The following is an 18775-nucleotide window of genomic DNA, read 5'->3' on the forward strand; positions in this document are numbered from 1 at the left end:
TATGAGGTTCTGCAGCAGCTGAGGTGTATTATGAAGATCTGCAGCAGATGAGGTGTATCATGGCGTTCTGCAGCAGCAGAGGTGTATTATGAGGTTCTGCAGCAGCTCAGGTGTATTATGAGGATCTGCAGCAGCTGAGGTGTATTATGAGGTCCTGCAGGAACTAAGATGTATTATGAGGTTCTGCAGCAGCAGAGGTGTATTATGAGGTCCTGCAGGAACTGAGATGTATTATGAGGTTCTGCAGCAGCAGAGGTGTATTATGAGGTCCTGCAGGAACTGAGATGTATTATGAGGTTCTGCAGCAGCAGTGGTGTATTATGAGGTTCTGCAGCAGCTCAGGTGTATTATGAGGATCTGCAGCAGCTGAGGTGTATTATGAGAATCTGCAGCAGCTGAGGTATATTATGAGGTCCTGCAGGAACTAAGATGTATTATGAGGTTCTGCAGCAGCAGAGGTGTATTATGAGGTCCTGCAGGAACTGAGATGTATTATGAGGTTCTGCAGCAGCAGAGGTGTATTATGAGGTCCTGCAGGAACTGAGATGTATTATGAGGTTCTGCAGCAGCAGTGGTGTATTATGAGGTTCTGCAGCAGCTCAGGTGTATTATGAGGATCTGCAGCAGCTGAGGTGTATTATGAGAATCTGCAGCAGCTGAGGTATATTATGAGGTCCTGCAGGAACTAAGATGTATTATGAGGTTCTGCAGCAGCAGAGGTGTATTATGAGGTCCTGCAGGAACTGAGATGTATTATGAGGTTCTGCAGCAGCAGAGGTGTATTATGAGGTTCTGCAGCAGCTGAGGTGTATTATGAGGTCCTGCAGGAACTGAGATGTATTATGAGGTTCTGCAGCAGCAGAGGTGTATTATGAGGTCCTGCAGGAACTGAGATGTAATATGAGGTTCTGCAGCAGCAGAGGTGTATTATGAGGTTCTGCAGCAGCTGAGGTGTATCATGAGGCTCTGCAGCAGCAGAGGTGTATTATGAGGTCCTGCAGGAACTGAGATGTATTATGAGGTTCTGCAGCAGCAGAGGTGTATTATGAGGTTCTGCAGCAGCTGAGGTGTATCATGAGGTTCTGCAGCAGCAGAGGTGTATTATGAGGTCCTGCAGGAACTGAGATGTATTATGAGGTTCTGCAGCAGCAGAGGTGTATTATGAGGTTCTGCAGCAGCTGAGGTGTATCATGAGGCTCTGCAGCAGCAGAGGTGTATTATGAGGTCCTGCAGGAACTGAGATGTATTATGAGGTTCTGCAGCAGCAGAGGTGTATTATGAGGTCCTGCAGGAACTGAGATGTATTATGAGGTTCTGCAGCAGCAGAGGTGTATTATGAGGTCCTGCAGGAACTGAGAGGTATATATGACATACTTTTCCCCTTATGTGACTTTTCGGCTCCTTCTGAGGGGAGGACTGAGGACTTCTATGTCCTGTGATATTGGGGGGGCTGCGAATCGTCCGCCATTCTGATTAGCATCATCTCTGGTGCCTTGAAGCCAGGAGAGCAGAAGGGAATCCCTAATCTTCCCCATTAGTGACGGCTGCACGTGTGACATATTCCTTTATAGCCGGCATTGTGGCGGTGGCTGTGAAGAATAAGTGCGCGCAGCAGATAAAATGACTGCTGAAAACTGCAGATAAGATAAGAAGCGGCAGAGTTCATCTACCAGCGGCTCCATGCTGGGACCAGCAGCCTCTCTGTGGTCGCCGTGTAGGGGGAGCTGGTAGGATATAGCGTCCCCCAGGCACACGATTCACCGGCTCTTTGTAAACTTTTCTAAGACAGAAAAATAAACAGAAATCAGACTTTATTCCCTCTTGTTTCCTGGTTTGTGAATCTTCCAGAGGTTCTGGTCTTCCGAGTGCTGGGATTCTGTGGATTGTGCTCTTTATTTTACAGATGTCACAGTATCAGGCGATTACATACAGCGGCTTCTCACAAAATTAGAATATCATCAAACAGTTAATTTATTTCAGTTCTTCAATACAAAAAGTGAAGCTCATATTATATAGAGTCATTACACACAGAGGGATCTATTTCACGTGTTTATTTCTGTTAATGTTGATGATTATGGCTTATAGCAAATGAAAACCCAAAAGTCGTTATCTCAGTAAATTAGAATACTTTATAACACCAGCCTGAAAAATGATTTTAAAATCTGAAATGTTGGCCTACTGAAATGTATGTTCAGTAAATGCACTCAATGCTTGGTCGGGCTCCTTTTGCATCAATTACAGCATCAATGCGGTGTGGCATGGAGGCGATCAGCCTGTGGCACTGCTGAGGGGTTATGGAAGCCCATGATGCTTTGACAGCAGCCTTCAGCTCACCTGCATTGTTGGGTCTGGTGTCTCATCTTCCTCTTTACAATACTCCATGGAATCTCTATGGGGTTAAGTTCAGATGAGTTTGCTGGCCAATTGTTAATTATTCTAACTAATTTACTGAGATAATGACTTTTGGGTTTTCATTGGTTGTAAGCCATAATCATCAACATTAACAGAAATAAACACGTGAAATAGATCACTCTGTTTGTAATGACTCTATATAATATATGAGTTTCACTTCTTGTATTGAAGAACTGAAATAAATTAACTTTTCGAAGACATTCTAATTTTGTGAGAAGCACGTGTGTTGAGTGTGTGTTTGTGTGCGTGTATGTATATGTATATATATATATATATATATATATATATATATATATATATATATAGACACACACAAACAGTACAGACCAAAAGTTTGGACACACCTTCTCATTTAAAGATTTTTCTGTATTTTCATGACTATGAAAATTGTACATTCACACTGAAGGCATCAAAACTATGAATTAACACATGTGGAATTGTATACTTAACAAAAAAGTGTGAAACAACTGAAACTATGTCTTATATTCTAGGTTCTTCAAAGTAGCCACCTTTTGCTTTGATGACTGCTTTGCACACTCTTGGCATTCTCTTGAAGAGCTTCTAGAGGTAGTCACCGGGAATGGTTTTCACTTCACAGGTGTGCCCTGTCAGGTTTAAAGGGAACCTGTCTCCCCTCTCAGGAGTTTGTAACTAAAAGAGCCACTTGTGCAGCACTAATGCTGCATTCTGACAAGGTGGCTCTTTTAGTTATGCTCCCTGCACACACTGAAATTAACGCTTATAAAATGTGCCCCCTCATACCATGAAATCGTCCCGAGGGCAGATCTTTCCCCCCTAATCAGACGCAGCACAGCCGTCACTCTGAGCCTGTGCGCGCCGGGAGCAAACTCCACTTGCTTCATTAGCGATCCCGGCGCCTTTAATAAGTGGGATTTCTTGCCTTATAAATGGTGTTGGGACCATCAGTTGTGTTGTGCAGAAGTCTGGTGGATACACAGCTGAAAGTCCTACTGAATACACTGTTAGAATTTGTATTATGGCAAGAAAAAAGCAGCTAAGTAAAGAAAAATGAGTGGCCATCATTACTTTAAGAAATGATGGTCAGTCAGTCCGAAAAATTGGGAAAACTTTGAAAGTGTCCCCAAGTGCAGTGGCAAAAACCATCAAGCGCTACAAAGAAACTGGCTCACATGAGGATCGCCTCAGGAAAGGAAGACCAAGAGTCACCTCTGCTTCTGAGGATAAGATTATCCGAGTCACCAGCCTCAGAAATCGCAGGTTAACAGCAGCTCAGATTAGAGACCAGGTCAATGCCACACAGAGTTCTAGCAGCAGACACATCTCTACAACAACTGTTAAGAGGAGACTTTGTGCAGCAGGCCTTCATGGTAAAATATCTGCTAGGAAACCACTGCTAAGGACAGGCAACAAGCAGAAGAGACTTGTTTGGGCTAAAGAACACAAGGAATGGACATTAGACCAGAGGAAATCTGTGCTTTGGTCTGATGAGTCCAAATTTGAGATCTTTGGTTCCAACCACTGTGTCTTTGTGCGACGCAGAAAAGGTGAACGGATGGACGCTACATGCCTGGTTCCCACCGTGAAGCATGGAGGAGGAGGTGTGATGGTGTGGGGGTGCTTTGCTGGTGACACTGTTGGGGATTTATTCAAAATTGAAGGCATAGTGAACCAGCATGACTACCACAGCATCTTGCAGCGCCATGCTATTCCATCCGGTTTGCATTTAGTTGGACCATGATTTATTTTTCTACAGGACAATGACCTCAAACACACCTCCAGGCTGTGTAAGGGCTATTTGCCGAAGAAGGAGAGTGATGGGGTGCTACGCCAGATGACCTGGCCTCCACAGTCACCAGACCTGAACCCAATCAAGATGGTTTGGGGTGAGCTGGACCGCAGAGTGAAGGCAAAAGGGCCAACAAGTGCTAAGCATCTCTGGGAACGCCTTCAGGATTGTTGGAAGACCATTCCCGGTGACTACCACTTGAAGCTCATCAAGAGAATGCCAAGAGTATGCAAAGCAGTCATCAAAGCAAAAGGAGGCTACTTTGAAGAACCTAGAATATAAGACATAATTTCAGTTGTTTCACACTTTTTTGTTAAGTATATAATTCCACATGTGTCAATTCATAGTTTTGATGCCTTCAGTGTGAATGTACAATTTCCATAGTCATGAAAATACGGAAAAATCTTTAAACGAGAAGGTGTGCCCAAACGTTTGGTCTGTACGGTGTGTGTGTGTGTGTGTGTGTGTGTGTGTGTGTGTGTGTGTGTGTGTGTGTGTGTGTGTGTGTGTGTGTATATATATATATATATATATATATATATATATATATATATATATATATATATATATATAGTGTTTTTCCAATTTTGGAAAACTTTTATTCCTCTCCTGCAGTTTGATTTAAAAACAAAAAAAATGGTTTCACTCTCCTTGGATCAAGAGCAGAGTTTGCTGTGGCACTCCCGGTGTCTTACTGACTGCAGTGCTGACATCACATTGACAGCACTGAAGCCAATCAGTGAGCTCAGCAGTTCACTGTTAAACTCACTAATCGAATATGAGTAAATAAAAAACCAACAAAATGGGCATATTCCCTACAGCAAGTAAATAGTAATTTTACATGCAAGTAAAAAAGCATAAAACCCATCCCCATCGCGACAAGGTGAACCCATCGGGATGGTCCTATCCTGTCTGTAGTATTAGAACCAGGACGAAGTTCCGTGCCCCGTGCCGTGATGGTCTGGTCGGTGAGCTGGCTGCGGCTCTTGTAGACGATTTTTTCTTTTCTGAGTATTAGAACCTTAGCTTGTGTCAGCTGACCTCAATGTGAAATGGGCAGAGCATGACTGGTCCTGCTTGAGACACCCACCCATGGGAAGCTACATAGATGAAATACTTAGCACAGAAAGAGGGGCCACGGATGTCCCAATGGGTCACCTTGTCGCAGTGGGATGGTTTTTAGGTTTTGTTTTTTTTCTAAATCAAAATAGCGGTAACCAAGTCCCCTATGTTACTACATGTATAATTACTGTACTATTTACTAACAGGGTATTTGCTCATTTTTTAAATTTTTTTCTTGAGTTTTGTCTTGGAAATGGCCACAGCGTGAACAAGCTCTTACACTTTGCATGTACGTCAGCTTATAGACTGGCTGATTAAACTCACTGATTGTCTGCAGCGCTGTTGACACGATTTCAGCACTGCAGAAATAAAAACACTGGCAGCAGCAAAAGACCCATGGAAGATGAGAAAAGCAGGTTTTTTTTAAAACAAAGTGCAATCGGGAAAAAGGGGTTACCTGAAACTGGAACACCTTTTTGAGTTCCAAGTTCACGCTAGAATTAAGATTTCCAATCTTATTTAAGGGTTATTCCCACCAATGCTGTGACCCCCCACTGATGAGAACGGGGGTTCCAAAATGCATAATTTGAATGAAGCGTTGGCCGCACACGCGCACCACCACGATCATTCATTATCTATTTGCCAGAAAAATACATAAAAAAAAAAAGTGTAAACAGAGTGGTGGCATGTATGGGGACCTGCTCTTTCAGAGGATACATTTCATAACCACTTTTTTGAGATGGATGGGAGGGGTCCCAGTGGAAAATATATATATATATATATATATATATTTTTTTTTTTTTTCATTGTTTCAATGAATCCAAGATGCAAAATGTAGCAACCTTTCAAGCAGTGTTGATTAAAAAGAAATAAAAAGATTCATTAGTTTGTGTATACAGCACCTAGGCAGACCTATGTGTCATCTTGGTAACAGACTGCAAACAAACCCTGTGCAGTCTGATCTTGCAGTGATTTTTTTTTTTCCGTGCCTACTTTTTCCTAATTTTCAGTTATATTTAGGGAGGAGGAGAATTATTGTTTGTTTTGTCCCCACCTTTTCCTCCTCTGCCTACAGAGTGACATAATGAAAACTGCATGAAAGAAATTCCATGTTGTAAATATAAGGCTGTATGCACACGTTGCTGACTTTTCACGTTTTTTCGCAATAAAAACACTATAAAACCGCCAAAAAAAAAGCATACAATATGCATCCCATCATTTAGAATGAATCCCGCAATTTTTGTGCACTTGATGCGTTTTTTTTCCGCGAAAAAAACGCATCGCGGTAAAAAACGCAGCATGTTCATTAATTTTGAGGGTTTTTTTGCGGATTTCCCACTATAAAATGCATTGGGAAATGTCCGGAAAAAAACGCGGCAAAAACACGGTAAAACGAGCAAAATACGCATGCAGATTTCTTGCAGAAAATTTCAGGTTTTTCTCAGGAATTTTCTGCAAGAAATCCTGAACGTGTGCACATAGCCTAATAAGTAGACCATGCTACCTTTAGGAAAATATGCAGAATTTTTCCGGCCAACCACCCCGTATACCGAACATCAGAAAAAATATATATATATTTGTGTTTTTCTTTTTTCATTAGTATTTATATCTTCATCATATATTATATTGACATCTTAACTATATCAATATATATACATACACACAATATATAATATATATATATATATATATATATATATATATATATATATATATATATATATATATATATATATATATTGTTAGGCTGTGGCCTCTGATACAGCTAGGGGGCTCCGTTTGTTCTCCCCAGAATGTGCATGCAGACGGATGAAGTCCATAGGTGTGCATGAGAGTCACGGATCTCGGGTCCGGGTTTTCCATGTGGCTGAAGGCCACAGGTTTGTGTGTGTTTAAAAACCCTGCAGTAGGCCAGTCTCACATGTCCAGATAGTTCCGGTACCGGAGTTATCCGTGTCCGTGTGTCCATGTGCTCACGTGGCACATCAGTGTGGCACACGTGCGGCAGCCGTGTGCTGACTGGGTACCACACGGACCGTGCAGGAGACAGCGCTACAGTAAGCGCTGTCCCCTGCTTTGGGTGCTGAAGCCGCCATTCATTTCTCCTCTCCAGCAGCATTCGCTGGAGAGAAGAAATGAAAAATCTTTTTTTTTTTTTTTTTTGCGGTTGAAATAAAGATCTTTGTCACCACCCCCCTCCCACCCCCTGTGCGCCCGCCCGCTGGAAATAAAAATACTCACCCAGCTCCCTCGATGCGTCCTCTCAGCGCCGCAGCTTCTCCTGTATGAGCGGTCACGTGGTGCCGCTCATTACAGTGAGGAATATGCGGCTCCACCCCTATGGGTGAAAAAAAAATATATGTATTTTCAAAATGGCATTAGATTGTCATATTGAAAAAGAAAAAAATATTTCTTAAGTTTTGTAAATAATAACATGTTTTAAACATAAAACAAACTAAAAAGAAACAAAAATAAAGAAATATATAAAGCAGGGAGTATTAAAAAAAATTATGGCGAAATAAAAAGACACAAAATTGATTTAAAAAGCTAAACGATAGAAAAAAAAAAAAAAAAAAGGTGACAAAATCACCGGCAAAATTTACTAAAAAGAACACCAAATTCAAACATCTCAGAAAAAGACCATAATACATGCTTACCAATACCTGTAGTGTGCAGCCGCTCTCCATTATAAAAGTCAGAGGATACAAAACACTAATGAACCACTGCTCTCGCTGCCATCATCCTTGTGGTGCTGAGGGTTGCTTTAGGTCACACTGATACGTGTAGTGCGCCACACTGCTAGATTGGACGGGTGGTCTAGTACTATCCCCTGAAGTTGTCTGCTTATTTAGGATCTCGGCACTGGGTCGTTAAAGGGTTAAAACGACATACCCCATCTTTTATATCCCAAAACCGGGCAATCCAGCAGCTGATGGAGCCCCCCCAGATACCATTGTGAAGGTGATATTAATGCAGATGGAGAACTTACTTGGCGAGCTGTTTTTCAGCGTCTGCGCAGAGCTCCAGAAGACCCATTAAAACGGCCGAAACGTCCATGTACGGTTCCCAGACGGTAAAGCCTCGCCCAATCAGATCAATAGCGGTCCGGCGGATGGTGCTGTGAGGAGGGAGCTTGGGGCTGGGGGGCTGCAGCAGCAGGAAAGTCAGAGCCTTGCCTGTGAAGAAAAGAGAAGACATACAGCCTTTACAGTCCTCTAGGACCCATCAGATGCACCACCATCACCGTTGCTCGAATTTCGGTAAGAATTCCAATAAAAATGTTATACATCATGGTGATACGCTGGTAAAACTATCAACAGGGTGCAATTCACATCAAAACCACTGGGTGGCCACATAGACACCTAGAGCATAAACATCTCCAGACAGAGTACTGGAAAAAAAAATATTATTTTTTTTGTTTTTTCCCCAATGTCGGCCATCTTGAGCTGCTTACCACTTGGATATGTGAAGCCAAAAAGACAGGAAAGAAAGTCTCCCTGCTCACTCTATAGCTATGTCTATCTACACCTCTACATATACACATAATCCATTAAAGTATATATAGGGGCCCACCAAAAAAAGGACAAGATATAATATTGACTGAGACAATGGATGTCACCGTATGGATAAAACAAGCTTCGCGGGAATCGTAAAATGTATAGGAAGCGGACACAGGAGATTATTTATTGCCAACCTTGCAAAGGAGGAGTCCATGACATCTTTTATGGACACAATAAATCCCAAATGGCTGCATTCATCTTCTCCGAGCACGCCGCAGTCATGTCTGCCGTCATACACGTGAGCCCTGGTGAGAGTCCGTGGACGCAGTATATACATACAGCCATGGTCGAAAGGGTTGGCACCCTTGAAATTGTCCCAGAAAATGAAGTATTTCTCCCAGAAAATTAATGCATTTCCCCATGTTTTGTTATACACGTTTCCTTTGTGCGTACTGGAAAACCACACAAAAAAAAAAACGGCTTTTTGGACATAATTTAACACAAAACTCAAAATAAGCAGGACAAAATTGTTGGCACCCTAAAACTAATATTTGGCTACACACCGTTGGGAATAAATAACTGTAATCAATCGCTTCCTATAACCATCCACAAGCTCCTTACACCTCTGATCTGGGATTTTGGAGCACTCTTCTCTTGTAAACTGCTCCCGGTCTCATATGTGAAGGAGTCTTCTAACAGCAATTTTAAGATCTCTCCACAGGTGATCGATGGGATTCAGATCTAGACTCATTGCAGCCACTTCAGATCTACAGCACTTTGTTTCCATCAATTTCTGGGGGCTTCTTAAAGTACATTTGGGGTCATTGTCCTGCAGGAAGACCTGAAATCCTTTGGTACTCTTCAGATTTCATGATGCCTTGCACACAGTCAAGGCACCCAGTTCCAGAGGCAGCAGGACAATCCCAAAACATCTTTGAACCTCCACCATATTTGACTGTAGGTACTGTGCTCTTTTCTTTGTAGGCTTCATTCCGCTTTCGGCAAACAGTGAAAAGATGTGCTTTACATTTTAGCAAGCTGCAGTCTAGTATTTTCATGTCTCTGTGTTAGCAGTGGGGTCCTCCTGGGTCTCCTGTTATAGAATTTTATTTAATTCAATTTTGATAGAAAGTTCGCGCTGACACTGTCGCGTTATGAGCCTGCAGGATTTCTTTGAACCTTGATTGGGGCTGCTTATCCACCATACGGACTATCCTGCATTGGAACCTTTCATCAATTTTTCTCGGCCATCCACGTCCAGAGAGATTAGTTATAGTGCCATGAGTTGTAAACTTCTTGATTATGTTGTTCACCATGCACAAAGGATCATCAAGGTCTCTAAAGATGGGCTTGTAACCTTGAGCTTGCTGATAATTGTTCAACAGTTTTTGGTTCTCAAGTCCTCAGACCGTTCTCTTCTCTTTCTGGTCTCCATGCTCGGTGTGGCACGCACAGTCACAATGCAAAGATTGAGTCAGCTGCTCCTCTTTTTATCTGGTTTCAGGTGGGATTTTCATATTGCCCCCACCTGTTACTTGCCACAGGTGAATTTAAAAGAGCATTATGCTTGAAACAAAGTTGTTTACCCACAATTTTGGGAAGGTTTTTTCAGGCCACTTTTTGGGTCGTGTGTGAAATTATGTCCAATTTATCTTTTTTTCTGTTTTTTTGTGTTGTTCCAATACACAAAGGAAATAAACATGTGTATAACAAAATGTGTAACTGCAATAATTTTCTGGGAGAAATATGTAATTTTCTGGAACAATTTCAAGGGTGCCAACACTTTTGGCCATGACTGTGTATTCATGCATTAAAGAACGGATGAGGTGTGTGAGAAATAGTAATATCCACAGTCCAGGTAAGAAACTGGACAAGAAGAAGTAGCTAAAGGGGGTAGTCCTGTTTAGGAAACCCATTCATGGGCTTCCAAGGCCCCAATCAGTCAAACCCCAGTGATCAGCAAGTTATCCCCAGCCCTATGGATAAGGAGTAATTTGATTTTTGGGGGAATAACCCAGTAAGTAATTCTGGATTTATAGAGGAGGTCCTCGTCTCCTGGTCACAGAGGGGAGAGTGATTCCAAAGATTTTCTCTCTAGATGACTTGTCCGGCATCACACAGCTCTCCCATTGATTTGAAGAGACACTGTGCAATCCTTCATTTCCCCTGTAGAGGCGCTGCAGAGATATTGCACACTTACTAACATGTTTGCTCACAGATCACAGCTGATCTCTGGAGGGCATTTTATAATCTTCTGATTGGGAGAAGGAATTATTAACAATATGGGGATCAACCTTAACCCCTAAAGGACCAGGGCTATTTCCGTTTTTGCATTTCCATTTTTTACTCCCCTTCTTCCCAGAGCCATAACTTTTTTATTTTTCCGTCAATATGGCGATGTAAGAGCTTGGTTTTTGGAGGACGAGTTGTACTTTTGAATGGCACCATTGATTTTACCATATCATGTACTGGAAAATAGAAAAAAAAATTCCAAATGCGGTGAAATTGCAAAAAAAAGTGCTATTCCACAATTGTTTTTTGGATCTTTTTCTTACCATGTTCACCAAATGCTAAAACTGACCTGCCACTATGGTTCTCCAGGTCATTACGAGTTCACAGGCACTAAACAGGTCTAGGTTTTTTTATTTAAGTGGTGTAAAAAAATTCAAAGTTTGTGCAAAAAAAAAAGTTGCCATTTTCCGAGACCCGTAGTGTCTCAATTTTTCGGGATCCGGGGCCAGGTGAGGGCATGCCAATCTGACGTTTTTATTGATACATTTTGTTATGTATACGATCTTTTGATCGCCCGTTGTTGCATTTTATTGCAATGTTATAGAGACCAAAAAAAGGTAATTCTGGCATTTCGATTTTTTTTCCCGCTACGCCATTTACTGATTGGATTAATTCATTTTATATATTGATAGATCAGTCGATTTGATTTTTTTTATTGTTTTTTTTTTTATTGTTTTTTTTTTTTTCTGTTGTTTCTCTGCACATGGAGCAGTATGTGGGGCCATTATTCCACATGGAGGACTATGTGGGACCCATTATACTGTATGGAGGACTATGAGGGCTCATTATACTGTGTGTAGGATTATGTGGGGCCCATATTTAGTATGAAGGACTATGTGGGGCCTATTATACTGTATGGAGGACATGTGGGGCTCATTATACTGTATGGAGGACATGTGGGGCCATTATACTGTAAGGAGCACTATGTGGGGCCCATTATACTGTATTGAGCACTATGTGGGGCCCATTATACTGTATGGAGCACTATGTGGGGCCCATTATACTGTATGGAGAACATGTGGGGCCCATTATACTGTAAGGAATACTATTGTGGGACCATTATAGTGTATGGAGGATTATGTGGGGCCATTATTGTGTATGGAGGACTATGTGGGGCCCATTATACTGTGTCGTGATCAGAGTTGGGGAATCCTACTGTGTTGAGGTCACCATACTTTGTACAGTAAGGTCATCACACTGTGCATGTGGAGGGAGCTGTGGAGGAATTCACTTGGGGCACTTTTGATGAGATGAGGCAATGAAAGGGCAATATAGGGGCTTCAGTAGGAGGAACATTTCATTGTAAAGGCTGCAAAGTTGGGAGACATGCGCCCCTGCCCTCCAGAAAATACCCAATGCTTCGGTCATGTGATCTAACTCTTGAGATCTTTGTTCGAGGGACAACCCCTTTAACTTTGTTTTCATATGAAAAGGTTCATCGTCACATTAGATAGGGAAAAGCTTCCCCAATTGTAGACATTTTTGTTTAATAAACCAGATTGGCCGGTGACTTTGTCCAATTTTTTAATCTTGGCTCTCTGTATATTTGAGTTTGACATCCCTGATCTAACGGGAGTGGGTGTAACGCCTTTATCTTTTTCTGAGCTACTCTCAGCTGATTTATAACCAAATCAAAGTTAAGCTCAAATTTCCATGTGGTCATAAACCAACACAAAAAAGTCCAGAAAAGGACATAAAAACACCTTACAAACTCCCCGTCAGGAACGATCTCACTGATGGATCCTCAGATAACTCATTCTACAGCCAACAACATGCAGAGCAGCACACCGGCTATAGAAGGCACATGCTGCACAATTCTTAAATAAACCCAATTGCAAAATAATTTTTAGCATAAAATACATGCAATTAATTACAAAAAAAATAATGCCATCCTAATTGTCCAAGTCATTTGTGAATTACTAGGGTAAAGTAGTAAAACCATTGTGTGGTAATTAAGATGGTAAAAGTTTAAGACAAGAAGGCGAGGAAGGAGTTACCAGTGTGTAGGTTCTCGACTCTCGAGGTTAAATCCTGGACTTTAGTGAAGAGCAGCTGAGGGTCCCCATTAGGTCGCCTCCATCGGTAATATGCGCCTCTCGTCTTTGTACTCTCATATTATGTTCTGCAGTTGGAGGAGAGGACACTCGGGTCACTTGCTGAAGTCATTTTATATTCAGGACCTCTTCAGAGGTCAAAGGGGGACGCTCGGAGAAATCTCAGGACAGGCTCGCTTGGCATTTAAAAGAAGCCTTGAAGGTTATTCCTAAGGAAACCATTGGAAAGAGCAATCCACAACTTCAGCTTCTCAATACGGGAGATGGAAACCGGCCTGGATTTTCACATTTTCCTTGGTGGTACAAAACCATTGAGAGATATGTCTATGTTCTAAAAATGTCATGCTCGAGATTATTGGTATGGTCGCCGCCGGCCAGCTAGCTGAATTAGGAATCCAGCATTATTCCCCAGGGAAGATGCAGGAATACCAAGTATTGCAGTGTCATGTCTACATCGGGAACAGAAGGAATGATCATACTAGACGCTGATCGAGTAAAATGACAAACCATCTGCGAAGCACGCAAAGAAGGACATCATGGAATGCTAGTCACCGGTGGATGGACCGCCGAGACTGGGATCGCCACGGCTATCAGCAAAGCATGTACAACTTTGTAACCAACGTTGACCGAGCAACTTTTGCATGCCTAAAAGGGAATGGTGAAAGCTTAAGCAAGACTTGGCACGATCGGAGTTTGCAGAAACATAAACCAAGGAACGACATTCTTACACCATTATCAATGGAAAAAACAAGCAGCTGTGCAACTTGTTAAAAATCGTCTGCATTCTTAAGCACGAGGGATTTTTACTTCTGTAGTTTGTACAGCTCCTTGCTTAAGTTACCAGCCACCTCTGCAGTCTATCAGAAGTGGCCATTTCCTAAGCAAACCTTTGCTGTATAGTTCAGACAAGAGGCGAAACCATTCCACTCGTCAAAAACAGTCACTCATCAGGAGCGCTACGCTTCCCGGAAAGAAAGAAACTGGGAGACTGGGGAGCAGTGCACTCCCGAAGATAGAAAAAGGAGAAGAATCCTTTTGATTATTTTTTTATGGAAACTTCAACTGCATGACCAACATTGGCAAGTAAGCCTAATGAAAGCCATGCTAGAAAGCAACTTGTTGGGCCCATAGGCATGGAAAAATCTCTAGTCCCCTTCTTTCAAGGGGTTGTCTGGTATTATACATTCTTGGCCTACCCTAGGATCACCAACTCACCTGAATATTTGTCTCTTTTGCTAAAATAACTACATACAGTGGGGAAAAAAGTATTTAGTCAGCCACCAATTGTGCAAGTTCTCCCACTTAAAAAGACGAGAGAGGCCTGTAATTGACATCATAGGTAGACCACAACTATGAGAGTCAAAATGACAAAATCACCTTGTCTGATTTATTTTGCAAATTATAGTGGAAAATAAGTATTTGGTCACCTAAAAACAAGCAAGATTTCTGGCTCTCACAGACCTGTAACGTCTTCTTTAAGCAGCTCCTCTGTCCTCCACTCATTACCTATAATAATGGCACCTGTTTGAACTTGTTATCAGTATAAAAGACACCTGTCCACAACCTCTAACAGTCACACTCTAAACTCCACTATGGTGAAGACCAAAGAGCTGTCGAAGGACACCAGAAACAAAATTGTAGCCCTGCACCCGGCTGAGAAGACCGAATCTGCAATAGGCGAGCAGCTTGGTCTGATGAATCAACTGTGGGAGAATAAGAAAATGGAAGACATACACGACCACTGATAATCTCCCTTGATCTGAGGCTCCACGCAAGATCTCACCCCGTGGGGTCAAAATGATCACAAGAACAGTGAGCAGATATCCCAGAACCACACGGGGAAGGGGGGCAGCTAGTAAAAGACCTGCATAGAGCTGGGACCACCGTAACAAAGGCTACTATCAGTAACACACTACGCCGCCAGGGACTCAGATCCTGCAAGCCAGACGTGTCCCCCTGCTTTAACCAGTACATATCCGGGCCCGTCTGAAGTTTGCTAGACAGCATTTGGATTATCCACAAGAGTATTGGGTGAATGTCATATGGTCTGATTAAACCAAAATAGAACTATTTGGTAGAAACAAAACTCGTCGTGTTTGGAGGAGACAGAATGCTGAGTTGCATCTTAAGAATACCATAACTACTGTGAAGCATGGGGGTGGCAACATCATGCTTTGGGGCTATTTCTCTGCAAAGGGACCAGGACGACTGATCCGTGTACATGAAAGAATGAATGGGGCCATGTATCGTGAGATTTTGAGTGCAAACCTCCTTCCATCAGCAAGGGCATTGAAGATGAAACGTGGATGGGTCTTTCAGCATAATGATCCTAAGCACACCGCCAGGGCAACGAAGGAGTGGCTTGGTAAGAAGCATATGAACGTCCTGGAGTGGCCTAGCCAGTCTCCAGATCTCAACCCCATAGGAAACCTTTGGAGGGAGATGAAAGTCCGTGTTGCACAGCGACAGGCCTCAAACATCACTGCTCTAGAGGAGATCTGCATGGAGGAAGGGACCAACATACCACCGACAGTGTGTGCCAACCTTGTGAAGACTTACAGAAAACGTTTCACCTTGGTCATTGTCAACAAAGGATTTCTAACAAAATATTGAGATGAACTTTTGTTAATGACTAGTGATGAGCAAGTGTACTCATTGCTCGGGTTGCCTAGTTGCTAGGGAATCCCCACATGTATTCAAGCTGTATAGCAGCCGTAAATCATGCAGCTGAGTCAACAAAAACTAAATCTCCGAGCAGTCACAAATACTCGGAGACCACCCGAGGGTGCTCAGGAAAACCCGAGCAACGAGTATACTCGCTCATCACTACATGACATATTCACTACATCACTACTTCACGACATGCGCCGTACTATTACTGCGCATGTCGTGTCTCCCCCTTTGATGTGGGCTCCGGCGGTGAGCCATTATCAAAGTCGCAACATGTCAGCTGTTTTGTACAGCTGACATGTGCGTGCAATAGCGGGGGGTGAAATCGCGATTCACCCTCCGCTATTAACCTGTTAAATGCCGCTGTCAAACGCTGACAGCGGCATTTAACTACCGCTTCCGGCCGCGCGGCCGGAAATGAGCGCATCGCCGACCCCTGTCACATGATCGGAGGTCGGCGATGCTTCTGAATGGTAACCATAGATGTCCTTGAGACCTCTATGGTTACTGATCCCCGGCAGCTGTGAGCGCCACCCTGTGGTCAGCGCTCATAGCACACCTGCATTTCTGCTGCATAGCAGCGATCTGATGATCGCTGCTATGTAGCTGAGCCGATCGAGTTGTGCCAGCTTCTAGCCTCCCATGGGGGCGATTGAAGCATGGCACAAGTTTTAAAAAAAAGTTTTTAAAAATATGAAAAAAATAAAAAAAATATAAAAGTTTAAATCACCCCCCTTTCGCCCCATCCTAAATAAAACAATTAAAAAAAAAATCAAACCTACACATATTTTGTATCGCCGCGTTCAGAATCGCCCGATCTATCAATAAAAAAAAGCATTAACCTGATCGCTAAACAGCGTAGCGGCCAAAAAATTTTGAGACGCCAGAATTACGATTTTTTGGTTGCCGCGACATTGCATTAAAATGCAATAACAGGCGATCAAAAGAAAGTATGTGCACAAAAGTGGGATTATTAAAAACGTCAGCTTGACACGCAAAAAATAAGCCCTCACCCAACCCCGTATCATGAAAAATGGAGACGCTTCGGGTATTGGAAAATGGCGCTTTTTTTTTTTTTTTGCATTTTTTTTATCTTAGATAAAAAATAACCTAGACATGTTTGGTGTCTATGAACTCGTAATGACCTGGAGAATCATAATGACAGGTCAGTTTTAGCATTCAGTGAACCTAGCAAAAAAGCCAAACAAAAAACTAGTGTGTGATTGCACTTTTTTTGCAATTTCACCGCACTTGGAATTTTTTTCACGTTTTCTAGTACAAGACATGGTAAAACTAATGATGTCGTTCAAAAGTACAACTCGTCCCGCAAAAAAATAAGCCCTCACGTGGCCAAATTGATGGAAAAATAAAAAAGTTATGGCTCTGGGAAGGAGGGAAGCGAAAAACGAAAACGCAAAAACGAAAAAGGGCCGCGGCTTGAAGGGGTTAATGACCAAATACTTATTTTCCACCATAATTTGCAAAATAAATCTTGCCAAATCAGACAAGGTGATTTTCTGGATTTGTTTTCTCATTTTGACTCTCAGGCTATGTGCACACGTTCAGGTTTTTTCGTGTTTTTTCGCGCTAAAAACGCTATAAAAACTCATTAAAAACGCATGCATTATGCATTCTATCATTTAGAATGCATTCTGCATGTTTTGTGCACATGGATGCGTTTTTTTCCACAAAAAAAACGCATCGCGGTAAAAAAATGAGCATGTTCATTAATTTTGCAGATTTTCTGCGTTTTCCCGCAATTCTATGCATCTGGGAAAAAACGCACAAAAAAACGCGTCAAAAAACGCGAAAAGAACGCATGCGGATTTCTGGCAGAAATTTCCGGTTTTTTTGTCAGGAAAATTTCTGCAAGAAATCCGGACGTGTGCACATACCCTCATAGTTGGGGTCTACCTATGATATCAGTTACAGGCCTCTGTCATCTTTTTAAGTGGGAGAACTTGCACAATTGGTGGCTGACTAAATACTTTTTTTTCCCCACTATAGATACTGGCAAGATCGGAAAAACAAACAAACAAAACAATTGACCTTTTTCTAATCCTGGAAAGTGCCTTTAATTAATTATCAAATACCTCTGTATCCACTTAGAAGACGCTCCACCAGTGTACATAGTGCACCAACAAAACCTGTCATCTCGCCATGACGAAAAACGTACATTTTCATCTGGGGTCATTAAGGGGTCCTACGGTTGTGCCACAATCGACAAGTGAGAAATGATCACTATGGAGCAATCCCTTTAAGAATGCAAATACACATTCCTGCAAATCTTGTGCAGCCACATAAGACATATGTGAATCGTTCAGAATGCAGCAGTCGGCAAAATCAATACTGCGAGGACCAGCGAGAGAAGATGAGTAAAGCTCCGGATCTCGGAGGCAGAGGAGAGCGCGGATTTTTGTTTCATTTGGCTCTACAATGTGGTATTGTGACCACAAGGAAATTGTGCCAATGCTCGGGTGCGTGTGTGCAGATAACCGATAACGGGGGAGGTTGGAGGAAGGGCAGGCAGCAGCGAAACAAGCAGAACACGATTTAATGAATTGCTTAAATGACTAATGTGCTCATATGGGATTACTTATTACATTGCCTTCAATTGTGCTGAACTGTATGATGATTCATACGACTGCAGCGAGCGCAATGAATTAGTAATAAGTGGCTACATATCCAAATGTGGTGATAAATAGAGCAACAAATTAAAACACTTCGCCGACTACAGATGGCAGAACACCGGCGTCAGATCTACGGAAGCCTGCAAGGAAGGCAGCAACGTATCGCTCACACCTTTATGGAGAAAAGTCCTGAGCCGCATGTCCAAATCATTGCCACTGCCAATAAATCCGGCCCCTCATCCCCAGGTGTATATCATCCGGCACCTCGCCCCCTGGTGTATAACATCCGGCACCTCGCCCCCTGGTGCATAACATCCAGGACCATTGCCTCTGATGTATATGATCCAGCACACTGCCCGCCGATGTATAACATCCAGCCCCTCACTC

At 42.5% G+C, this 18775-nt stretch overlaps 1 protein-coding gene across 6 annotated transcripts in view; it reads right to left on the minus strand.

Annotated features, from left to right (window-relative positions):
* Positions 1 to 18775, minus strand: part of WDR7 (WD repeat domain 7) — a 383582-nt gene that overhangs the window by 126226 nt on the left and 238581 nt on the right. For all 6 annotated transcript variants that reach the window (XM_077282600.1, XM_077282585.1, XM_077282579.1 and 3 more), the window contains one exon: positions 8232 to 8418. In XM_077282600.1, the coding sequence (XP_077138715.1) occupies positions 8232 to 8418 (187 nt within the window). The remainder of the gene's footprint in view (positions 1 to 8231; positions 8419 to 18775) is intronic.

This window comes from Ranitomeya variabilis, chromosome 1 (genome assembly GCF_051348905.1).
Source record: "Ranitomeya variabilis isolate aRanVar5 chromosome 1, aRanVar5.hap1, whole genome shotgun sequence".
Taxonomy (NCBI): Eukaryota; Metazoa; Chordata; class Amphibia; order Anura; family Dendrobatidae; genus Ranitomeya; species Ranitomeya variabilis.